Source organism: Microtus ochrogaster, chromosome 6 (genome assembly GCF_000317375.1).
Source record: "Microtus ochrogaster isolate Prairie Vole_2 chromosome 6, MicOch1.0, whole genome shotgun sequence".
Lineage (NCBI taxonomy): Eukaryota > Metazoa > Chordata > Mammalia > Rodentia > Cricetidae > Microtus > Microtus ochrogaster.
In genome coordinates this window covers 15,609,494-15,630,190 of record NC_022013.1, presented here as the reverse complement: position 1 = coordinate 15,630,190, position 20,697 = coordinate 15,609,494, and the positions used below count along the sequence as shown (strand labels likewise).

Sequence of the window (20,697 nt, the reverse complement as noted above, 5' to 3'; positions counted from 1 at the left end):
AACAAAAATAAATAAATAAATAAATAAATAAATAAATAAATAAATAAATAATAAAAAAGAGATAGCTTATTAGAAAAGGTGGTTGAGCATCATGAGGACCTAATATGGAACTTCCTATATATCAAAAGCCAGAGCTGGACCCAGTAGTGGTGGTGCATGCCTTTAATCCCAGTACTCAGGAGGCAGAGGCACGCAGATCTCTGTGAGTTCATGGCCAACCTGGTCTACAAGAGCTAGTTCCAGGACAGGCTCCAAAGCTACAGAGAAGCCCTGTCTCAGAAACAAAAGAAAACAAAAAACTCAAAAAACAAAACCAAACAACAACAAAACAAACAAACATGGGCACACGGGGCTCTGTAACCCTAACTCTTTGACAGGTGGTGGAGGAGGATTCTGGGTCATGGTAGCTGTCACCTTAATTCCAGGTTTAGTGAGAGATCCTGTCTTGAAATAATAAAGCAAATTATAAAGTAGGTGCCCTTCATCACCCTCTGACCTCTGAGTATGTGTATGTGGTGTACATGCACATGTAACCCCTGAACATACAGACATGCCCAGATGCATACACACGTGTATGAGTGCACATACCCACGCACACACACATACATACACAAACACACACACATACATACACACACACACATACATACATACACATACACAAACACACACACACATACACACACACACATCCATACACACACACACACACACACACACACACACACACACACACACACACACTGAAAGGTCACCGAGAAAACTGCCATTCATTCACGTACTATTTTCCTCTCTCATGAAGTCAGTAAGATCTCTACTATTTTAAAAGTAAATTTGGTTGGAAATTTAAGGGAGAAAGATCGATAGTGCTCATTTTGGCTTTTTTAGTCCTCTCGCTCTTTCCAGGTGGAAGAATGTGAGAACAAATAAACTTTCAGTCCATTTGAAAGGCACATTAAGAGGTTCAATTCTTTGCAAAATGTAGGAAAACCTCCTGGAGAAAGACAGATCGGCTAGTCTTCTGACACAAGCTGTGCCTCTTAAGCTCTCATTTAAATTCCTTCCACTTGATCCAGCACCTGGGAGACATATCTGAAATAATACAATTCCTCTTCTCCCTTATGACTGGGTAACGCAGAAACTCCTCTCAGCTAAAAGTGTGTGTTAATGGACTGATGTGTGCTTAATAGTAGAAGCATTCCTGGGTTCTTAGAGGACCCACCACCCGGGCCTGTATCTTAGTGAAACTGCATTTGGGAACCACGGCCTACAAATCTCTGTGTTCAAACATCTTATCAATCAGCAAGAGACAGCTCAGTGCCAGCTCACATTTTTATTCTCCAAATAAGGAGGATCGTGGTTTAAATTTTATGACTGTAAACATGAAAAATATTATTATTCAAAGTGAATAACTCACTGCTATTAGCAGAAATCTAATAAATATTAGAACACTCCTCTGACTGCAGATTTACTGACAACTCTTACAAACCCATGGATGAGGCCCTTCACTCAGTATGGAGGGAATGGATATTTATTAATCAGCTTCTCAATGCTGTGCTGAGTGTTTCAGGTACACTTTCTTATTACTGGCTGCTGTAGTCTTAAAAAATCATTTTTATGGTTGTGCATGTGTGTGTGTTTGTGAGAGAATGGTACACATGCACGTACATGAAAACCAGAAGACACCCTTAGGTGCCACCCTAAGGAACATAATCTACTTCCTCTGAGACAAGGTCCTTCTGTGACCTGGTGCTCACTACTTAAGTTAGACAAGCTGCCAAGCAAGGTCCAGGAATCCACCTGGCCTCAACCACCCCAGACTGGGATTACAGTGTATGCCTCCTCGGCCAGCTTTTTATGGTGTCTTTGGATCAAAGTATGATCTCTGTGCTTCAAATATAAGCACTCTTCTGAGTAGGTCATCTTTGAAGGCTGAAAAGAAGAATTAATGCACTCGAGTGAGCAAGAGCTGGCCTTGTTTCTTGGCATACAGTGAATGCAATATGGCAGAGATGATAGGTTGCCGTGTTCAAAATTAGGTTACAGAAAGACTATTGCTTCTATTTGGGGTGTTGTCACTGCTACTATTGATTGACAGTTTGACAGGATGAAGAATAACAGGGCATGTCTGTGAGAGAGTTTCTACCCTGGGTTAATTGAGGCGGGAAGCCCCACCCTCAGTGTGGGAGGCACCATTCCACTGACTGGAGTCCTACACGGAATAAAATAAAGAAAGAGAGCTAAGCATTCATATCCCTCTGTTTTCACACTACAGATTCAATGTGCCCTACCAGCTGCCTCAAGTTCCTGTCATCAAGACTGTGCTCTCAAGCTATGAGCTGAAATAAATTCTTCACTCATGCAGCTGAGGTGAGAGACACTGCAGCAAGAGAATAAGGTGGAAAGTCCTCGAGTGGGACATGAAATGACTTCCAGTGACCTTCTGTTACCCTGCCCTGCCTTCCACACATACTTGTGGCTTTCCCATGGCCTGACGAGACTGTGACTATTGTCTCATATTATTAATATTTAATTTAATTTTATCCAGTCTATTTTGGTAATAAAATTCATAAACCAATGGGAGAATGGCATCTAAACAGAGCCTAATCCACTGTAGTGAAATCTGTGGTGCATGATGGTTCACAGCACAGCCATGGAAGATTGAACTTGGATTATTAAGGTTCAGATTTCTCACAGGGTCTGTTGACTGACTCAGGTGCCCCAGCCCCAGCCTAGCCACATGGTCCAACCTCAATCAGTACTTGCCATCTAAGAAAGCACAGTGCCACTCTACAACCAGGAGATACCCATAAGCCAGTTCTTCTGTTTAAGAAATTCAGCTTGAGGCTGGAGATGCAGCTTTGTGACCTAGAACGCTTGCTGCTCTTTCAGAGCAAGTGTGTTGGATGACTCACAACTGTCTCTAATTCCACCTACAATGCGCTCTTTTGACTTCAATGTGCAAATATCCACAAATACATGCTCTACACACCGTGCAACACACACATGCGCATACACACACAGGCACATGCATATGCACATATTTTAAAAAACAAGAGAAATTCAATGGAGGGTCTGGAGTACTGAAAGTAGAACTGCCTGCGGATCTATACCACTGAGATTGAAAATCCACACAAGAAAGTTAATGCTTCAGGGTAAGAAGATGGTCCAGGTAATAAAGTGATTGCTATACACGAGCATGAAGACCTGAGTTCAGAGTCATAGAAATCACATTTTAAAAAAAGGTACCATATGATGGTGACCATTTGCAGCTCCAGTTCTGGGGAGGCAGAGACAGGGGAACTTCTGGATCTTACCAGACATTCAGCCTGGTATACTTAGCAAGTTACAGACCAGTGAAAACACCAGTTTCAAAAGGTTATAAAAACAAATAAAAGCAGAAGGCATCTAACAGATAATATTCAACAGACATTTATTGTCTATTGCATACGCATACATGTACTCATATATGCACACACAAGCGTGCTCGAGGACACTACACAGACACCAAAAGACACACACACACACACACACACACACAGAGAGAGAGAGAGAGAGAGAGAGAGAGAGAGAGAGAGAGAGAGAGAGAGAGAGGACTGTGTTTCCCAGACCTCAGCCAGTTTATGACCATTTAGAAAGTTTCATCATATCCTGAGGCCACACATAACAGTATATACTTAATGTCTTCAAAGTGTATTTAACAAATACAATTATTAAAGTTCACTAATAAATATTAAATAAAACTTAGGGACTGTGAAAAAGAATTCCCAAGATCTTTTGGGAGACATGGAAGGCAGATACATTCTAAACAAATTTTCAGTTCTATTATTTTGAACATGTGCTTCTGGACATATTTAAGGAGCGCTTCATTTGCTAATGTATAAAATTTGAAAGACACCCCTTTCCTGGAGTGACCATGGTAAAGATGATACACAATGTGAGAAATCACTGCACAAGACTAAGCAGGCCACTTCACAGGTGGTACAGAGTGTGCTAAATCCTCCTGGATGGGAACTCTCACTCCCACTTTCCTGATGATACTGCAGAGAAACAATTGAGACGTTTGCTGAAGCACACATGGTTAATTCAGACTGTTCGTGAGGGAGAGCAAGCCCCCTTCACATTTATAGTGAACCTGCCACAACTAGCCACCCCTCACCCCTAAGGATGATTTGGGTACTCTTTAGGCAGAAACACAACCTTTTTTAACTTAGGTAAAGAAGCCATTATAAACAAAAGGAAGGAGAAGGAAGGAGGGGGAACATGAAGAAAAAATGGAAAGGGGAGAAAGAAGGAGGAAAAGAGCAAGAAAGTAAGAAAGAAAAGGAAGGAAATGTAGAGAAGAAGCAATTAAAAGGAAGTCTGCAATGACTGTACCTGTAAGGATTTCAGTTCCATGTCCTGCTACTTTCTTAATCAGGAGCCTCAGAGTCCCACCCTCCAGCATGAGCATCAGGGTCCCTGAGCCTTCAGACAGCTCTGTAGATAGAAGCAGACCATTCCTGTTCCATGTTCGAAACTGGAAACTCACTGACAGTCCGTCAATCTGGGGGGTGCCAGGCAACAGCAGGTAACTGCTTCTGGAGCTGACAAATGTGATGGGGACTAGTTGTGGTTCTGAGCAGGAAAAAGTGACATTGCCCTGAAAAACAATAAGAAAACAGACATAGAAAAGCCATTTTTATTCCACAATCTGACAGTCAGTATAAACAACCACCCAGCGCTGACCTTAATTTCAGGATTATTCCACATTCACCTTCATGATCTCAAAGGAAAAATATGTTATTTTGGCTCAGACAGACTCAAAAGATTGCTTCTTGTTCATGTTTTAAGATCCCAGTGCTATCTGTGAAGGAAGCCTGAGATTTCAAGAAGAGGGAGCGGAAAGAATCTTCTATATTTAAAAAATATAAAAATAATTACATTAACACCCTGAGAAAAACCATATGGTGAGTCAACCATGTAACAAACTCTGGAATCACATTGAAAGAAATACACATAGGATAATACTGCCATAAAGAGGAATATGATTAAAAGGGAAATTGATCCTGGCTCCCAAGGAAGAATGGCATGGAAAGAAAAAGAGAGATGAAAGATTTTCTAAGCAAATGATGCTTTCATGAAAATGAGGTGGGCAAATAGAGGGAGGTGTGTGCTGTGATTGCAATTGTCTGTGAAGAGTACACGGGAAAACCTTTGGGAAATTAGTAAAATGGAATTGCTGGTGATCAACAGAGAAATTCAAGGAGCGAGAAGGAATTGCAAATTCCAAGGACAGAAGACAGGAACAGAGAACAACGCTAAGGTAATGCTGGCTGCATTTTAAATTCTGTAAGAATATTTGTGTTTACATAGAGTAAGGACTGAAGGAGAGGGTTGAACCTGGGAAATGTTAAGGATGTATTAGTTGGCCATGTAGCTCATTTTGCTGAATTCTTATCTAGCATGCACAAAACCCCTAGTAAATCTCTAGCAGCTTATGACCTAGGCACTGTGTTGCACACTTGTAATCTCTTTGCTTAGGAGGTAGAGGCAGGAGAATCAGAAGTTCAGTTTCACCCAGGGCTACTTAGTGAGATTGAGGCAAGCTTGGACTACATGAGACAACAAAAAAAGAACCAGTTTTTAACTAAAGTAGAAAAAGCAGAAATCAGATTACTATTTTCATTGACCCTTGTATTTCCAAGTCCACAAAATAAGTTCCAATTTAGGAAGTTATTATAAATTAAACAATGAATTTCTGTGCTCAACCCCAAATATTGACTGTTTATCTAGAAGAGTAGAGAAGAAAGGCTGGACTACTATTTGAATAGTGGAAAAGGGTTCTTTTGGAAAAGCCATTTGCTGTCTGGTTAGCACACTCTACATCCAAACATGTCATATCTTCAATTGCACTACACATCCCCTTTAGCCTCTAGAACTATCTCCACAGAAATGAATGACCATCTGCTAATGTCATTGCAAGGTGTCACACATCTTATCCCTTGTAGATGTGTTCTTCCAAAACCATTGAACTGCAGTTTTTGCATAATCAGGTGCAATTTTTCTTAGCTTTCTGTGGTGTGGGGTATATATGTTGCTTTTATTATTTAATGAATAAATAAGTTTGACTAGCCAGTGACAGGTTAGAGCTGAGCTAGGTGGGGAAAATCAAACTGAATTCTGGGAGAAAGAAGGCAGAGTAAGGAGAGGCCACGTAGCCATCAGAAGGGAAAGACATGAGCTGCTTACTGGAACCTGGCCAGTAGGCCACAGGCCTCGTGATAAAATATAAAATAATGGAAATGGGTTAATTCTGGATGTAAGAGCTAGTTAGCTATACACTTAAGCAATTGGCCAAAAAGTATTTCAAATAATATGATTTCTGTGTGATTACTTCAGGGCTGAGCAGCCAGAAACAAACGAGCAGCCTCTTACTCTGTGTCTCCCCAAGCCAACACCACTTATGGAAACCAGAAAGAGCCAGTCAGGGGAGCATGCTATCTGGAGCAGCTGCCTGAAATTAATTTCCACCCAGGGCCCATGTGTCAGAAGGAGATACTTAGTGCAGATCAGGAAGTCGGAAGTCTAGGCCACAACAATACTTTCCAGGAAAGACATTCCCAGGCCTTGGTTTCAGTAAGTTACTTGCTGTTCAAAAATGCCAAACTGAGTTCAGACTTTCGGAACCCAATTTAAAAGCATATGTGGCAATGTGCACTTGAAATCCCAGAACAAGGAGGTGGCTACAGGTGTGTTCTGGATGTTTGCTGACTAGGCAATCAATTTACCAAACATATTACCCCAGTAGACCTCTACCCTCACTCAGTGCCCCTCAATACACACTTCCTTCCTCATCACCATACCTCACCTCCCAACTTGGCCAGAAGATTGCTGTTATCTCAAAGGCCATGCTACCACCCAGAAATCCAGTCCTCAGCTTGGACAGACACTCTATACTGGATCACAGATCATGCCAGCTCCCAGAAATCTAGAATACAAAGACCAGAAGACCAAAGAGGAAACAGAAACCAAGGAGCAAAACACCCATTCAGTAAATACAAACTCAGAAATCAGCACATAGACATACAATCATCCTAAACTCATATGCCTAAGTGCTGGTTTAAGAACACAGTCAATAACATGCAGGACAATATGGTACAATCACAACATAGGTATCTTAAGACATCAAGACCTAAATATGCCAAAGCAGCTAAAAAACAAGAAAATGCCCTTAAAATACCTTTATTAAGGTGATAGACGTCCTTAAAAGAGGAAATAAAAAAATCCTTTTAAGAAATTGAGAATAGCCAGGCATGGGAGTACATGCCTTTATTCCCAGCACTCCTGACGCAGAGGCAGGTGTAACTCTGTGAATTTGAGGCCAACCTGGTCAACAAAGACAGTTACAAGAAAACTTGGGTTTTGTTGCACAGAGAAACCCTGTCTTGAAAAATCAAGAAAAAAAATCAATGAATCCCCTAACAGAATACCAAGAAAGTCCCCCCAAAAAATAATAAAAGGGAAAAAAACAAGTGAAGGAAACTGTTTAAGATCTGAAAGTAGAAATAGAATTTAAAAAACACATACTGAATGAATAATGGTACTAGAAAATCAAGGTAAGTGATCAGGAATTACAGATACAGGCATCATCAACAGAGATGGAAGAGAACATAGAAAATCACAGGAGTGGAAGATACTTTAAAAAAATAGATTCATTGGTCAAAAATTTCTAACACAAAATATCTAGGAAATCTTGGGCTCTGTGCAAGGACAAAGCCTATAAATAGAAATAGAAGACAAAAATCAAGCTCAAATATCTAGAATATATATTTACTTAACTAAATGGTTTTCCTAACCTAAAGCAGGATATATGTATAAAGGTACAAGAAGGTATAGAATACTAAATAGATTGTACCAGAAAAGAAAATCCATGTTCCACATAGTAATCAAATACTAATCATACAGAACAAAGAAACAATATTAAAAGCTGCAAGAAAAAAATCAAATAACATAAAAGCAGATTAATAAAAATTACACCCAACTTTTCAATGGAGACTCTGAAAGCCAGAAAGGTCTGGACAGATGTCTTGCAGACTACAAAAGACTACAGATGAAAGCCCAGAATGCTATGCCCAGCAAAAAAAAATCATTCCCCATAGTGAAAACAAGATATTTCATGACAAATTCAAATTTGAATAATATATATCTATAAATCCATCCCTACATAAGGTTAACTACTTCCATGAAAAATAATAAATAGATATTATCATACTAACAAAACCCAAAGAAGGGAAACAGACACACACAACACACACACACACACACACACACACACACACACTATCTGTACCATCAAAAGCAACAATAACAGGAGTTCACAATCACTGGTCATTAATATCTCTCAATATATCTACTCAATTTCTCCAAACAAAAGACGCATGCTAAGAGAATGGGTATGAAAACTTGATACATAATTTTGCTGCATACTCAAACACACTTCAACAACAAAGATAGACATTGCCTCAGAGTAAAGGGTTAGAAAAAGATTTTGCAAGCAAATGAACCCAAAAAGCAAGCTGGAACAACTATTCTAATATCGAACAAAATGGACTTTAAATCAAAATTAATCAAAAAAGATGTAAATGGATATTTCATTCTCATCAAAGGCAAAATCCATCAAAATGATGTCTAAATTCTGAACATCTATGCTCCAAGCACAATGTCACCCCCACTTGTTAAAAAAAAAATTAGGGCAAGGTGGTAGTGGCGTATGCCTTTAATCCCAGCACTTGGGAGGCAGAGGCAAGTGGATCTCTGTGAGCTGGAGCCAATCTGGTCTATAAAAGCTAGTTCCAGGACAGGCTCCAAAGCTACAGAGAAACCCTGCCTTGAAAAACCAAAAATAAATAAATAAATAAATAAATAAATAAATAACTATTATTAAATGATAAATCAGATATCAAACCACACACATTAATAATGGGAGACTTCAACACCCCACTCTCATCAATGGACAGGCTATTTAGACAAAACTAAACAGAGAAGCAATGGAGTTAACAGATGTTATGAATTGAATTGACCTTACAGACATCTACAAATATTTCACCCAAACACAAATATAGTTTCTTCTTAACACTTTAGAGAAGATTCTCCAAAATTGATCACAAACCCCTCTCTCTCTCAACAAATGAAGGAAAATTGAAATAACCCCCTGTATACTTTCAGTCTATGAATTAAAGCTAGATTTCAAAAATAGCAAAAACAATAGAAAGCCTAAAAACTCATGGAAACTGACCAACTCCCTACTGAATGACAATTAAGTCAAAGCAGAAATAAGAAAGCACTTAAAGATTTCCTAGATTTCAATGAAAATGAACACATAGCATACCCAAACTTGTAGGAGAAAGTGAAAGCAGTTCTAAAAGGAAACCTCATAGCACTAAGTGCCTACATAAAGACATTGTAGGATTCTCCTACTAGCAACTTTAGAGCACAGCTAAAAGATTTAGAAGAGGAACAAGCATACCCAAGAGAAGTAGATGGCAGCAAATAATCAAACAGAGCTGAAATCAATAAAATAGAAACAAGAACACAAAAAAATTATTAAAACAAAAGTTGATTCTTTGAGAAAATCAACAAGATAGACAAACCCTCATCCAACCTAACTAAAAAGTCAAAAGAGAATATTCAAATCAGATAATAAGGGAGACATAACAATAGACATGAAGAAAATCCAAAGAATCACCGAGATCATACTTCAAAAACCAGTACTTCACAAGATTAAAAAGGATACCACTTACCAAAGTTAAGTTCAGATTAGATAAACAATTCAAATAGATCAATAACCCCTAAATAAAGAGAAGCAGTATCAAAAGTCTCCCAACCAAAAAAGGAAAAAAAGAAAAGTCTAGAGCCACACAGACTTAGACATAATTCTACCAGATATTTTAAAAAAAAGTAATATCTACACTCAAATTATTACCCAAAATAGAAAAATAAGGAAAACAGCCAAATTTATTTTATGAGGCCACTGTCACTGTAATACCCAAACCATACAGACATTTAAAAAAAAAGGCAATTACAGAACAATTACCCTGAACATAGATGCAAAAACACTCAATAAAATATATGCAACCCAAATGCAAGGATACATCAAAAAGATAAACCACTATGAGTAGGCTTAACCCCATAGATGGTAGGGATGGTTCAAATCTGTCAATGTAATCTACCATATAAAAAATCTGTAAGAAATAAAAAGCACATAATCATCTTATTAGCTACTGAAAAAGACTTTGACATAAGCCAGTACACCTTCATGATAAAAGCATTAGGAAGATCAAGGAAACAAGGGACATATATAAATAGAACAAAGGCAATTTGCAGCAAGTTTGCAACCTATGTCAATTAAATGAATAGAATTTCAGAGAAATCCACTAAAACCAGTAATAAGATAATGCTGTCCATTTTCTCCATATCTATTCAAAATAGTACTTGAAGTTCTAGCTAAAGAGACAATTATAGGAGATCAATGGATAAAAATTGAAAAGGAAGAAGCCAAAGTACCATTATTTGCAGATAATACAATAGTAAACATAAGGGAACTCATAAATTTTATCTAGGAACTCCTACAGCTGCTAAACACCTTCAACAAAGTTCCTGGATACAAGATTAAATAAAAAAAAATCAGTTGGTCAATTATATTCATAGCAGCTTTATTCATAACAGCAAGAAACTGAAAACAGCTGGATGTCCTTCAACTGAAGAATGAATAAAGAAAATGTAGTACATTTTCACAATGGACTATTACACAGCTAATAAAAACAATGGCATCATGAAATTTCCTGAGAAGAACATAGAATTTGAAGAAACCATCCTGAGTGAGGTAACCCAGACCTAGAAATGCAAATGGTATGTAATTACTTATATATGGATACTGGCTGTAAATTAAAAGATTCACCCATCCACTGAATGGCTAAGTAACAAGGACAATATAAAGGGTGAAAGCAAGGATCTCTCTGTGAAGAAGAAATGGAAGGGATTTTGTTGTTGTACGGGAGATGGGTGGGGATGGGAACAGGAGGGTTCTGGTGAGGGGAAAAGGGAGAAAATACTAGGAGAAAAGATGAAAATTGGTGTGTGTAGGTGGAGGCATTTGTGGGATGAGCTGGAAACCTACTAAAATGGCAACACCATGAAATCTACAAAGGTAGCCCTAACAAATATTCCCAGTAGTGAACATGGAACCTGAAAAGACCATCTTCTATAAATAGGCAAGGCCTTAGGTAGAGGGACTGGGACAGCAATCCAGCGAGAAAACCTTTGCTCTACAGTTTGCCTTGACTGCAGAGGGCTCTACGACCTGCGCCTTGCAGAACTATCACCAAAGAGACCAGAGGGACTTAAGCCAGCAACTGATGTGAGCAGATGCGAGTTCTACAACCAAACATTAGCTGGAGCTAAGGGAGTCCGGTGGAAGAGGGGAAGGAAGGATCAGAGGAACCAGAGGAGTCAGGGACACTGCAAAAATATGGCCCACAAAATCAAGTGTCTGGGACTCATGAGGGTTCACAGAACCAGGGAGCCTGGATACGTTTGATCAATGTCCTTTGCATATATGATATGGCTGAGTGGCTGGCTGAGTGTTCTTGAGGGATTTCCAACAGAGTGAGCAGGGGCTATCTCTGACTCTTTTGCCTATTTGCTGTGAAGAGACACCATGACCATAGCAGCTCTTATACAGGAAAACATTTAACTGGGACTGGTTTACAGTTTCAGAACTTTAGTCCATTATCAACATGGCGAAATCATCATAGCAGACATGGTACTGGAGAAGTAGCTGAGAGTTCTACATTTTGATCTACATCTTGATCAAGCAGGACGTGAACTGTGTACCACAGTGGGCATAGCTTGAATATATTAGAACTCAAAGCATTCAAACACATGAGTCTATGGGGGCCATTTTCTAGTCCTAGATTTTCTTTTGGTTCCAATAAGATTAACAAGGCTCCCATTCAGCAGGAAGTAGTCTAGAAAACTATATCCATATTCCCAAAAATTATGGATATTTGTCTTTGTTTAGTGTTTTGGTTACAAATTTTTATTGACAATGGTAAGTAAAAGAGCTAAACACAGAAGGCTAGATTTATTGTCTTGCTTTGAAAATAAAAAGGGAGAAATGCTGTGGGATAATGTTTTTGCACATGGCAAAGATTTGCCATTCATATTGGTTTAATAAAACACTAATTGTCCAGTAACCAGGCAAGAAATATAAGAAAGGCAACCAGACTAAGAAAATTTTGGGAAAAGAAAAGACAGAGTCACAATCATCAGCCAGACACAGAGAAATCAAGAAGAGAATGACTCATTAAGAAAAAACATCAAGCTATGTGGCTAAACATAAATGAAAATTAAGGACTAATTTAAGTAGTAAGAGCTAGTTAATGATAATCCTGAGCTAATATGTCAAGCAGTTTATAATTAATACAAGTTTCTATGTGTTTCTTTGGTACTGAATGGCTGAAGTACCAGGTGAGACAGAAATTTCTGTCTACAGTTTTCCATGTTCTTACTAGCATGACTTATTAAACATAGCTTAAATCATTGCATGGATTTTCTAATCAATAATTTTAAAATCCGCATTCCTTTAAATAAAATCAGGGTCAGTCCTATAACCACAATATCCCAGTCCCTGGTATGAATTTCTGCCTTAGTTAGAGTTTCTATTTCTGTGAAAGGACACCATGACCATGGCAAATCTTAAAAAGAAAAACATTTATTTGGGACTACCTTACAGTTTCAGATGTTTAGTTCATTATGATCATAGTGCTACATGGTCACATGCAGGAAGCCATAGTGCTAGAGAAGAAGCCAAGTGTTCTACATCTTGATCCACAGGCAACAGGGGGTGAACAAGCAACACTGGGTGTAGCTTGAACATATGAGAACTCAAAATCTGACCCCACAGAGATAATCTTCTTCCAGCATGCCACACAAATGAGGCCAGACATATTAATTATGCCACTCCCTAGAGGCCAAGCATTCACTCAGATGAGTCAATGTGTGCCATATCTATTCAAACCACTACATCAGGTGTAATAAGCATGAAGGCAGAAGCTTGAGGCAGCTGCTATTATTATATTTACAGTTAGGAAGCAGAAAGAGGTAAGTGGTGGTACTCAGCTCATTTTCTCCTTTTTACTAAGCCCCATGGTATTATAGCATGGTATTGCTTACATTTAGAGTGGGCCTTCCCACCTTAGGTAACCTATTCAAGATAATACTGTGTAGCATGCTTAGAAGCTTATATCTCAGTCTAATCAAGACCAAAAGTGTTAACCACCATGTTGTCTCATTCTGTTCTACACTGTTAAATCAAAAACTCTGGTATAGAAGACAATTCCATATGCTGAGGATAGCGGGTACTTCTGGAACAGGATCCACAGGCTGCTGAGATGGAACTTAGCTAAAACCCTTTGCTGACTACTAGGTTTAACAGGAGGTTACATGTAATCTTACAAAGAGTGAAAGAAACCAATAGTTCTCTCTAGCTATGTCACCCATATACCACATCAACAACCAGCACAGCATGGTAACCATAAGGGTGAGGCAGTGGCAGTCATACCTTGGTGGTGATGACCAACATGTCTCTATTTGGACTTAAGAATAGATAAACAAGAGAGAAATCATGCCTGGTACAGAAAGCCTGTCCAGCTATCCAGGACTGGTGAACTTAAGGATCTTGGAGAACCTACAACCAGCTCTTCACTAAACTAGCACAATCCCTAACCACATTGTAGATATTTGTCCTTATTCCCACAGTTAAGTGAAGCTCTCATGCTACATCAATGAATTCTCTTTGTAAGAGACAGATACAATTACAGACACAATGAGTCATGGAGCCTAATTCCAATCAATAGCTGCAAAACAACTCCCATAACTTGGGCTCAGAGAACATTGTGGAACAAGTGTCAGAGAGTTTCTTTGAGATTATTTCTCATAGAAATGTCGGAAACTATACCCATTAGGGTTTCACTAACATGACTGCCCAAATCCAAGCTAAAAAAAGACAGTAACAATACACATGCTAATGTACGCAGGAGTATGCCCAGGAGACCTCAACTCTATACAAAAATTGAAGCAACTAGGAAATGTTGAAAACGGGACAAATAGTATTACCCAGGGAGCAGCACACTGATTGTCCAACGCCAAATGGTCAGTCTCAAAAACATACATACAAGTGTCATTGTACAGATTGAGCATGTCGTACTTATGAGAGTGTGTAATAACAATTAAATTTTAAAAACGACATGAATTTGAAAAAGAACAAAGATATGGAGGATTTTGGAGGGAGGAAAAAGAGAGCGTGAAATAATGTAATTATATTATAATCTCAAAAAAGAAATAATTTTAAAAGGATAAAAGCAAAATCTTTGAGGTTGAGTATCGTATAACAAAGAGGTTTGTGTACCTAGGTCTAAGGTTGGCAATCCAATATCACCAGCTTCCCTGAAATGTCTGGACTCTGTTCAGGGCCTGTTGATTGTATCCCCAAATAGCAGAGAAACAGAAATGGCTCCATACAGAAGGAACTAAACACATGACATCACATTTTTTCTAAAGTTTTTCTGTTTATTTTAAGTGGTGGGCAGGTGGCATTGCACACTGGTATGCAGTGCCCACAGTCAAAAGTGCTGTAGTTTGCAGGTGATGTTGAACTGCCTGCTGTAGGTACAGGGAGCTGACTTCGGTCCTCTGCAAGAGAAGTGCATGTTCTTTACTGGGCTGTGACTCTGAAATGTGATCCATAGTTACAGGGGAGAGAACCTCCATATTTCAATTGTTATCTTTAATTCAGAGTCAACTTTACTGTGGGCACATACAGTAGTAAGGCTGCTTATTAACTATGGGATGGGATCACCTTCCTAGAACATCTATAAGACACTTGCTTCATCTGGTGAGAACAAAGTCTCTTCTAAATCCCCCAATGTACTATCCCAGGATTAATAATTTTCTTGCTCTAAAGAACAACCTCTATCTGTACCTTTCTCTCTAACCTCCCTCTTTTCAACCCCCAAAGCTTGCAGATAAGCCTTGGTGCTATGAACAGCTATAACTGAGGCCCAACATAGAACTATAAACATGGAAACTTTATTTTACAATTTAATCAAGTGTTACTCAAGCAGGTTACACTGTAGGTGAATGTGTCATGTTATAGTTTCAAAGAATCAGAGACCATATATGAAAAAAATATAAATGATATAAAAACAGATTAATATTACTTTTGGTTCCACAGGGTATGATCAGATGGGACTGCCATTTGAAACAGAAGGAAGAAGGTGACTCTTCCCAGTATGTTTGAATACCATCTTATCTATTTAGTGTTCAACAATGATACAAAGCATGGGAAACAGACATTCATAACTCCCTTCTTCCTATTTTTCTGTTTGATCCCCAGTATCTCTTCTAATCGTTGGTAGCTGTTGGCTGGAACTTTCCCCACCAGTTCAACTTCTCAGTTTTCCCAACTTTTATACTTCATATTTGCTTCCATCATAGATTTTCTTTATTCATTTGCTTATATACTGTTTTTGTTTGTTTGTTTTTGGTGGAGAATCTAAATAAGAATTATGAGATCATAATACTTCACAGACACCAGAATCCAGTAGACCAACCCTTTTATAAACTACCTTAGCATCTGTCTGTTCTGTGTGTATGTGACTATCCGGTTGGGAAGGTGGGAAAGGAAGAGACATGTACACCCCTGTCTTTGGCCACTGAAATATTTAAACAATGGACTCTAAGAAACAGAACTTCTCCAGAAACCACCGAATGGGAAAAAGAAAAGACTGAGGCCCAATTTCAATCTGAGTGGAAGCTTGTATCACTGAAAGAGATTTTGCACAGCTATGACAACTTTTCTGACCACCTGGTAGATGATACTAGAATTCAGACATGGATGATGGGCAAATAAGCTTAGGTATGAATAATGCTTACCTCTTTTTCAATCTAAGCCTCTCATTAAGATTCCACAGTTGAATATGAGGTGCACACTGGACGTCCTTTCTCCTCAAGCTAACATTGTCACATTGAATAGATCTCACTTCTCTGCTTTTAACTAATACCCTATGTTTGGTTGACCTCCTGAAGAAATGTATCTGAGCCAACAGTGTCAGGGCTGTCATTAGTCAACATCTGACTCTATCAAGTGTACACGTGTGTGTGTGTGTGTGTGTGTGTGTGTGTGTGTGTGTCTTAGCTGGTTCTATAGAGAATGAAAGCTGACTAGTGTAAATAGCAGTGGGGGAAATGAATAATAAACTTACTTTTAAGACATTTGCAAGTACACTGGGGTGAGAAGAAGAGGCCCGGCTCACGAACCCTTTGCTGACTCAGAAAATAAACTTCAAGCAGGAAAGTGCTCTTGGTTCCTAACTGCTAACGGACTATCATCGCCCTGTTTGTGTGTTCCATCATCCCCACTAGGGTGTGAGGACACCCTAACTGCAAATGAAGCTTTTCACTCAGTCATCTATCACATTGTATTGTTTCTATGGCAACATAACTCATAAGCACACTTGAGGCCTGCTTCCCCTAACACAAGTTAACCTCTCCAGATTTCACAATCACCATTCCATATTCACCCCTGATTCCCCAGTGATATTTATTGTTCACCCACACCTGAGTCCTTTGTAAGACCCACAGATTTCGGAGTCCTGACTTCCATGGTGTCTTCCGAAATGGTGTGTTTTGTCTGCAGATATATAAATATTTCTAACAACACCGTAAAACTTTTGTGCTACCTTGTGACAACTGTATAAGTATGTAATCGTGTGCCAGAAGGATGTGGAGACACACAGAGAGAGAGAGAGAGAGAGAGAGAGAGAGAGAGAGAGAGAGAGAGAGAGAGAGGAGAAAGAACAGAAATACCATATGAAGAAGCAAGTTGATGGAAAAAGACTAAAATCACTTCTCAACCTGGGTTAGTTGTAAAACAAAATGCGTTAGAAATGCCAGAAAATTGATGAAGTGTTAGTGATGCATGGCTGGACTTTGGAGCACATATTTTCCCAGTAGAAACTTGACATATATGTCTACGTATGTGTGTGTGTGCATGCATGTGTGTGCATGTGTGTGTGTGCGTGTATTTTGTGGGTCACAGTCCCTCACTCAATAAAGCCAGAGCTGGATTTCAAGCCAGTAGCCTAGAGATAGGAACAAAGGCAGAAACCCTTGAGCAAAGCTGCTTACAGATGTTCAGTCCCTGGCTTGTTAAGTCTGCCTTCTTCCACAACCCAGGACCACTTGGGGGTTGTGGTAACCACATGCAGTGGGTTGAGTTTTCCCACATAAATCAAGACAATTCCCCAAAGATTTGTCTACTGCCCAGGCTAATGGAAGCTCTTCCTCAGCTGAGGATCCTTCTTCCCAGGTAATTCCCATGCTCATTATAGCAGTGTCTTTTTCTTTCTTACTAAACTGTCTTTCTTTTGTTTCTCTGTGTTCGGGTCAAATGATTTATGCTAGGACATCAGGACGAGGAAATCTTGGTGGGCACCCTCGGAATTCCTACCGGCTCCTATAACAAAGGGCCATTAGAAACTGAATACAGAACAATCTTGCATTAGATTTTTGAGATGAAATTGAGTGTTGTAGTATGGCAGAACTGGATTCTGGTCACGAATATTTACTGGGAAATCCACATTTTGGGGTGTTTTCATTGTTTACTACTGTATTGGGGAAATGATAACACAGAGCATAATTTATGCAGCAAGAAACCACATGTAGTATTGGTCCTGTCTGGTGCTTCTGTTTTCCCCAGATCTTACAAGAGTTTTCTTGTTTGTAACCTGGAATGTTAGAGCAGATGGTTCTATGGTATAGGAGGTTCTTCTGTCTATGTGTAGCTTTCATTGGTTGAATAAAGAAACTGTCTTGGCCTTTTGATAGAGCAGCAATTAGGTAGGCAGAGTAGAGAGAACAGAATGCCAGTAAGGACAGACAAGCAGATGCCATGGTTCTGCCCAAGATGGATGCTGGTTAGACTCATGCCGGTAAGTCACAGTCAAGTATTGATACACGTTAACGGAGATGGGCTAAACTAATTATATCTAGCCAAAAAGAGGCTAGATATAATGAGTCATGCAATAATTTAATTAATAAAATTATTGTGTGGTTATTTTGGGTGTAAGCTAGTGGGGTGGCTGTGATGAAAAAAGTAGGCCCGCTCTCTCTATCAACAGTTCTAGCATTCTCACAGATTCCCATATTCTTGGAGACTGAACACACACATCTTTGTCACGTCTTTTCTTAGTAGCAGGAGTCACATGTGAAGCTTTCTATTGAAGCAATGAGAAATTTAATTAAGCATATACATCTAAAAAGACATTTTCCTCGGGTGATACTGCATATAAAGAAGGAGCATTAGGGTTCCTTCCTAAATATCTGCCTCACTGCAGGAAAGAATCCAATATTCAATCAACATGGCTGATAATAATGTTAGTGTGCATGTGCATATGCATACATGTGTGGGGGTGTGTGCTGTGTGTTTGAATGTTCATATAAATCATCATCCTTGGAGTGACTACCAACCCCCCTTTTGTAAGACAGAGCGACTGGGTGAGACCTGAGAGTTATTAATTCAGCCAGACTACCTGACCAATCAGCCCCAGAGAGTCTTTTATTCTCACCTCTCAGTACTGACAGTACAATTAATTGCATGTTTCCAGTTCCCACACCCAAATTTCTATGTGAGTGACAGTGTAGAATGCAGACGCCCTTGTTTTCATAGCAGGCACATATTATGAAGTGAACTATCTTTCAGTCCAATGATATATGCAGATTAGCAGAAAACAACATATAATTTTTGGTTTTTTAAATTATTTTTGTTGAGCTATACATTTTTGTCTGCTCCCCTCCATCCCTCCCCTCTCCCTTTCTACCCTTAACCATCACGCCCACGATCCCAATTTGCTCAGAAAACATTGTCTTTTTCTCCTTCCTATGTAGTTCTATGTATGTCTCTCTTAAGGTCCTCTTTGGGCAACATATAAAATTTAAAACCTTTTATTTTAAGTACCCTTGACACTGACTTCCTTCTCTCTCCCCTCTCCATGCTACAGTGTTCTCTCAGGAGAAGACTTGGTTAATATTGAACTCTATAGAGAATTAGGGTGGCTAACTTCACTGGAGATGATAGAATGGGAGGACTATATACAGTAGCTTAGCAGGGTGCTCATCCAGGGGTTACACAATGAGAAGCAGAGGAAACCAATGAGGGTGGGTATGAGTTTTGAGCAGACTTCTCCTTCCAAATATATTCAGGTCATTCTGCCATCACATCTGAAGTGTGTCAAATGCTGACTGAAATCCAATAAAATCCATCCAACTAAAAGCTTTCAACCGCGGCAGAGTGGCTCATCAAAACTGAGATCTTGTAGTAATAACACAATTATAGTGATTTCCTCATGATTGATGGGTGGAACATCATGACAGCAGCTCTTGTTCAAGGACTACTGACAGGGAGAACTGGTACCATTTATGTCTCTGTAATGGGACTTCAGTATAAATAAAATGCACTGGCACTGGTCTTCTACACACAAGCATCAGCTCATAAGATGTGGCTACTCTGAGACACTATGGATGCTGGCATGAGCTTATGTATTTACAACTCTGGATAAGAAAATAGGACTGGTTTATCTTTGATGAAGACAGAATCAGGAAACTTCTGATACCATTCATAAAGCCCAAACTGCCCAATGAGACAAGCATATTTTGCTATAGAATTCTCAATTATAAGTGTCAAAAACAGTAAATGAACTACTTTCTTAAAACTAAAATTACCTAGAACTTTAAGGGATCTTTTTCGTATTCTATCTCTTTCATAAATCTAAATAATGTACTTCATGAAATAAAAGTAATTTGAAAGCTAACCAAATTCTCTATGAAGACATATAAAGATTTGAAAACAGACTTGCCTATGAGAATCCCTTGCCTATGCTTTCCAGGGTCATCTTTCTAGTTTTACTAATTCTCCCAAGATGCCTCAATTGGCTCATCCTGAAATTCTTTTCTCATTGGAGCTATAACTCTTGGGATTGATATGAGTGGATGTCTCTGAAAAGATATTCTTCTTCTATTGGTGATGTTATAGATATATGGTTCCATCCCTGCTGCTGACCTGTCCAGAACATTCTGCACACAACTTGCAGTATAGGTTCATTGCTTAGCAGGCACTTCAGCCAGATTGCAGCATAACTCAGAAATATCATAATTTACTCAGGTGGAACAAGGCACTGGTAGAACTGAGAATTCTGAGAGGTATTTGTAAAGAATAAATTACTGTGGACCCATTTTTTTATAGTTTTTTGAATTAAACAGAACTCATATGGAACAGAAAAGAATGAAAAGGACAAAGATAAAATAAGAGTGAATTCATAAAGTATGAATGCTTTACCAGGATGAATTAACCTTGTTGAGCTCTGGAATGCAAGGTAAACAGAGCTCTGTCAAGTCCACCTTCCTTCCCCTGCCTAATTCCCTATAAGAGCCTATACCCAAGGTCCAAGAAGAAGCATTCAGTGACAGTTCCTCCTCTCTTTGTCTATCACAGGTTTTTTTTTGTTTGTTTTTCTTTTTGTTTTTTTGTTTTTCGAGACAGGGTTTCTCTGTAGCTTTGGTGCCCGTCCTGGAACTAGCTCTTGTAGACCAGGCTGGCCT

The 20,697-nt window shown here is 39.0% G+C and overlaps 1 protein-coding gene across 1 annotated transcript in view; it reads right to left on the bottom strand.

Moving 5' to 3' along the window:
* Cntnap5 (contactin associated protein like 5) overlaps positions 1–20,697 on the bottom strand; it is a 964,727-nt gene that overhangs the window by 439,850 nt on the left and 504,180 nt on the right. Inside the window, exon 8 of the mRNA XM_013346685.2 lies at positions 4,378–4,642. Coding sequence (XP_013202139.1) covers positions 4,378–4,642 — 265 coding nt within the window. The remainder of the gene's footprint in view (positions 1–4,377; positions 4,643–20,697) is intronic.